Below are 5,783 nucleotides of genomic sequence, written 5' to 3'. Positions count from 1 at the left end.
TGAGCTTTGGTAGTTTGTGCATTTCAACTATTCCGCTCATTTCACCTAGTTGTCAAATTTACTGGTTGAACTTTGTTTATAATATTCTTATATTTTCCTTTTAATATCTACAGAATCTATTTTAATAGTCCTTCTTTTATTCCTGATTTCAGTTATCTGTGTCTTCTCTCTCTCTCCTTGTTTTTCCCTCATTAATATGGCTGGAGGTTGGACTTCCCTGGTGGCACAGTGGTTGAGAATCTGCCTGCCAACACAGGGGACACGGGTTCAAGCCCTGGTCCGGGAAGATCCCACATGCCAAGGAGCAACTGGGCCTGTGTACCACAATTGCTGAGCCTGCTCTCTAGAGCCCATGAGCCAGAACTGCTGAGCCCGTGTACCACAACTACTGAAGCCCGCATACCTAGAGCCCATGCTCCGCAATGGGAGAGGCCACCACAATGAGCAGCCTACGCACCTCAACAAAGAGTAGCCCCCACTCGCCGCAACTACAAAAAGCCAGTGCGCAACAACGAAGACAAAACGCAGCCAAATAAATTAAATAAATAAATAAATTTTTTAAAATATGGCTGGAGGTTTGCCAACTTTATTGATATTTTCAAAGAACCAGCTTTTGAAGTCAGCCTCTCTCATGGTCTCTCTCTCTCATTCTCTCTCAATCTCCCTTCCACCCCACCCTTTTTCTATTTTTAAAAATTTCTCCTCTTTATTATTTCTCTTTTACTGGTTACTTTTGATTTTAATTTGCTCTTCTTCTACTTTCTTGAGGTATAACTTAAATAATTGATTTAAGAACTTTCTTCATCTTCTAATACAATCATTTAATGCTATAAATTTCTAAGCACTGCTTGAGATGCACCCCACACTCTTAGATATGTTTTGTTTTGATTTTCATCCAATGCAAACATCTTCTGATTTCCCTTGTGATTTCTTCTTTGGTCCATTGTTTATTTAAGAATATGCCATTTAATTAACAAATATTTGGGTATTTTCCAGATATCTTTTTGTTACTGAGTTCAAATTTATTTCTGTTGTATTCAGAGAATATGAATTATTCTGTGGCCCAGAATATGCTCTATCTTGGTAAATGTTCCATGAGCACTTGAAAAGAATGTACATCCTGCTGCTGTTGGATGGAGTGTTCCATAAATGTCAATTAGGTCAAGTTGATTGGTAGTGTTGTTGAATTCTTCTCTATTCTTACCGATTTTTTGTGTACTTGTTCTGCCAACATTCCTCTGAACTGAGAGGAATGTTGAAATCTCCAGCTATAACTGTAAATTTGCCTATTTCTTTTTTTAGTTCTATCAGTTTTTGTTTCATATATTTTGAAGCTCTGATGTTCAGTGCATACACATTTAGGACTGTAATGTCTTTTTGATTAATTGACGCATTTATTGTCATGAAATGTCTCTTTGTCCCTGGTAATATTCCTTGTTCTGAAGTCTACTTTGTATGATATAATCACTTGAAATTTCTTTGAATTAAGCTTTGCACTGTATATATTTGTCCATTTTTTTACTTTTAACCTATCACATATAAAATAGGCTTCTTATAGATGACATATAGTTGGATCTTGCCTTTTTACCCTGTCTTCAAATTTCTGTCTTTTAACTAGAGTATTTAGATGATTTTACATTTAGTGTAATTATTTATATCACTGGTTTAAACTTACCATCTTGCTATTTTTTAAAATCTGTCCTATGTGGGTTTTTATTTGTAATTTCTTTTGTTAGCTTTGCTTTTTTTTTTTTTTTAAACAAAATTCACATTTTATTTAGGTTGAAATAAACTATACAAAATTGATTTTCTTCACCAAAAATAACAGCAATATTTTCTATATTATTCCTAGATAAACCACAAAACACTTATTTTTGTAGGTTTTCTAGGTTTTGTTTGTAAATCAAGATGAGGCAGTAGATATAGTCATGGAAAAAGACAGAAGAAAACAGACAAATCAGTTGTCAGTATCCATGGTCTCTGATCCTGTCTTGACCATGAAACAGAAGTGTTCAACGTATACCTGTCAAAAAGCTTATGAAGATGTAGGCTCAATAAAGGAATGTAAACAGCAACAATCAGATGTGGAACAACAATGGCAGGCTCTTCCATTCAAACTTTAACTATAACTTGTTCCTTCAACTTCATTTGATAAAGGCAAAATCTACACTGAAATCCCTGTTTGGTGAGCTCACACGTTTCTCTTACAGTCTGATCATTTTAACGGTCCCTTACAGATTTTTAACAGCATACTTAAAATTCCTACTATTCAAAGGTCAGTCATGAGCTTCACTGTAATGTTTTATAAAATGTATTCCTTCCTCCCATACCTCCTCAAAATTTATTTTTTCAAAGAAATGATAACTAAGTACCTGACAACTGGATCCACAGTGACAAATGTTATATCTAAAATGACTTAACTAATACAATTTCAAAGTGCCATTAGCAGAGATCACACAGAGTGTAACATGGTACTTTCAATGCTATCTTCTGGAAGAACAGTTAGGTCTCCAAAGCATGGGCCTTCAAACGGGCCATTTAAACAGGCAGATTATCAATGACTAATGTACTCAAAGGGAGGCCTACAGGTCAAGATATTCAGTGATTAAGTGGCCTACGTACACCTTACAACTTTTCTGTAAGATATTTTCAAATTTCTTACAGATTTTTTCAAATATCAAATATAAGAGAAAGCCTATGTTAAAAGTCTCTTAGGTATTTTCAATGGTTTCTGAATTATCTGTAGGAAGTTCTGACTTACTTGTATAGAGTTTGATATATGTATCCACCATTAAATCCAAATCGTGTTTTATATCAAAATTTATGTTAAGCAAAGCCAAGTTACTTGACCTTTGGTCTGTCAAAGTGTTCCTCAGGTATGCTTTGAGACGCTTTCGTCCATTTTCATAGCGTTCATTCTCAACCTTCATCACAGGAAGAATACACAGGACCTTCAGCAATGCATAAACATTAGGAAAAAACTTGATGTCTGGCAGATGAAGGGCTTCATAAATAGTGGATGGAAGTTCTATATCTTTCCCTCTGTGTTTCCACTTGATTCTCCAACAATGCAGCTCAGCAGACAGTGTGTCAGGATTAGGTAAATCACTTCTGTACATGTCAGCATGATGCTCCTCTGATGTATTGAATTTAAGCTGTCCCATGGCTGAGGGTACGAGAGATAAGCATTTAAGAGCTTTGAGGTGTTGTTCTGAGAATATATCTTTCAGTTCCTGAATAATGTGTTCCACTGTTGGAACACTTAGAGTTTCTTTATAGTAACTCTCAGAGGTTAGCTGAGATTCCAGGTTACTGTGCTGAGCTCTGCGAAATTTCCCTGGGAGTTTCATCTGAATATCAAGTTTGGCTGCCAAATTTGTGGCTTCCTCAAACCAAAATTCATGATAAACTTCGATATTTTCCATCACTTCATTTAGTGAATGCAGCACTGCAGTCAAACTACTGGCTGCAAAGAAGACATCAGAAGTTTGCCCCTGAAGATTTTTCCCAAAGGCTCTTGTAAAAGATAGAACATTTTTGAGAACAACAATGGTAACGATGAAATCAAAATCTGTTACTGCACTACAGAGTACAAATGCTCGGCCAGCTATACAGTTATTCCATCTAACATTTGTGTCACTATTTATACCATCTAAACATAAAACAAGTGCTTGTAGGAGGTCCACTAAGATTTCAAAAGCATCGTGCCTGCCTGTCCACTGAGAATGGCAAATTTCCTTCAGTTCTTTGCCCCTTTCTTCATTGTTCTGAAATAGGACAGAAATTACATTGTCAAGTTCTAAAAGCAGTTGTGGTGATCGATGGAAAAAAGAACAAACTTCCTCAATTGTTCCTAACGCGACAGATACTCCCATAACAGGCACTGATTTTGCCAACCACATATTTAAGGCACAGGAAGAGCAGAGTGTGTAGATAGCTTGGGGATATTTCTCTAAAAGTCTAGAAGCAACAACTTTCATTTTGGAAGAAAATCCACTGGACACAATGTAAGCCTGGCCACGACAGTACTCCATGTTTAATCCCCACTTCTCAGTTATCGTAGTGTGAAATTTCACAGCCAAAATTTCTGCATCAGCTTCATAAGGCAGGAAGCCCACAAATTCCTCTCTCAGGTTGTGAGCTTCGTCAACAAACCTCACCAACACAGGCAGGTGCTCTTCCCCTGCTATGTCCACCACGTCGTCAGTGACGATGGAAAAGAAGTGAGAGTCTCTCACTTCCCTGAGGGTTTCTTCCCGAATGCAGCTCTCACAGATCTCTAGCATCTGTTTCTGCTGTGTTTTTGAACAGAACAATGTGTTAACTGCTGTTGTCTCAAAGCGCTTTCTCAGAACCTCTTCACCAGAATTGATCCGGCACTCCAGCAGTGCTTGAAAGTTATCAGGAGTAAAGAGACCTTCTGGGATTTCATCAGCTTCATGTCCATCCAGAGGTATGTTCTGTTTTCCCATAAGAATCAAAATTTCAAATAAAGATTTTAAGTATTCTTTGTTTTCCTTCTCTTCAAGGGTTAAAGGTAAAATGTCTTCATCCTGCTCTTCACCCCCTTCTTCTGCACTGGGGTTCTAAGCATTGCTGTTGTTTATTTCCTTATGTTTTGGTTCCTGTTCAGAAGTTTCATCAATTTTTTTCTGTTTCAGTGTCCTGATTTCATCTTCACTCAATTCTTTTATTCGTTTTCTGTGTCTACTGTGTGGATTATTCAAATGGCTGGTAAGATCAAATATTGTTGGTATTGCATTATCTCGAAGAACTGTCCTATAAGGGCTAGTTCTACAGATCATAGAAGTCTCAAAGTGTTTGGCACACAATCGATAATGTTTATTTAGTTGATCAGGTGTTTTATCTTCTAAGTCTGCTCTCCTACATTTCTCCACCCACTTCTGGCATCTGGCTGGATCCCGCGGGAACCTGAAAAAGGCCAGGTCCGACTGCGTGCTCTTCCGCGTGCAGTTGGGGGCCGCGCAGAAGTTCGGCATCGTTGTCTGCCCGCCGGCCGGCCCAGCCCTCCCCTCCCCGCCTCCTCAGGGCAGCCCGCCCGCCCGTCGGGGCCGGGGAGGGGACAGCTTTGCTTTTTTGTTAATCTTTTTTCTTAGTTGCTCTAGGGTTTACATTACACGTTTAACTTATCAAAGTCTACGTTCAAGTAACACTATGCCACCTCACATATACAGTAAAAACCTTATAACTGTATACTTCCAGTTCTCTCACATCCTTTGTGTATTGTCACCATACATGTTACTTATACATACATTTTAAACCTCAAATACATTATTATTATTTTATCTTGAAATAGTCAATTAAAGGCCCAAGAAGGAGTAACAGGGATCAGATTTACCCTCCCATCCAACACAGTAATTTTTTAAAACAGACACAATGTAAGAAGCAAAACTTTCAAAGACACTAGACATCGGGCAATTAAGGAGAATGGGAAACAGGGAATAAACCAAGTGAGCCCTGCAATTGCTGCAGCTTACTGCCTTGAAAGAGTTTTTAGGCCTCAGTGCAGGGAGGAGGAATCCAGGTGGAGCCTAGTGGATTCCTCAGGTTGAGGGGGTAAAGTTAAGCATCTGGAGAGATACAGGCAGCTCATATTCTCAAGTTAGAATAGCAAAAAGGAAAATGTTGCATAGAGAGAGAACCCTGGAAATCTACAGAGGCACCCTCGTAAAAATTCAGCAGAGTATGAATAAGTGCACGTACGTGAAGAAATTACCCATGGCTGGGGGAATAAAAACTCCATAAAAAGATTAGGAAACAGT

The 5,783-nt window shown here is 38.3% G+C and overlaps 1 protein-coding gene across 1 annotated transcript; it reads right to left on the bottom strand.

Moving 5' to 3' along the window:
- Window positions 1–1,776: 1,776 nt before the first annotated feature.
- Window positions 1,777–5,078, bottom strand: LOC115856342 (52 kDa repressor of the inhibitor of the protein kinase-like). Its single transcript, XM_060286595.1, has one exon. The coding sequence runs from the start codon at window positions 4,470–4,472 to the stop codon at window positions 2,712–2,714; it is 1,761 nt and encodes a 586-aa protein (XP_060142578.1). The 5' UTR covers window positions 4,473–5,078; the 3' UTR covers window positions 1,777–2,711.
- Between the last annotated feature and the right edge of the window lie 705 nt (window positions 5,079–5,783).

Source organism: Globicephala melas, chromosome 16 (assembly GCF_963455315.2).
Source record: "Globicephala melas chromosome 16, mGloMel1.2, whole genome shotgun sequence".
Classification (NCBI taxonomy): domain Eukaryota; kingdom Metazoa; phylum Chordata; class Mammalia; order Artiodactyla; family Delphinidae; genus Globicephala; species Globicephala melas.
This window is presented reverse-complemented; position numbering and strand designations above follow the sequence as displayed.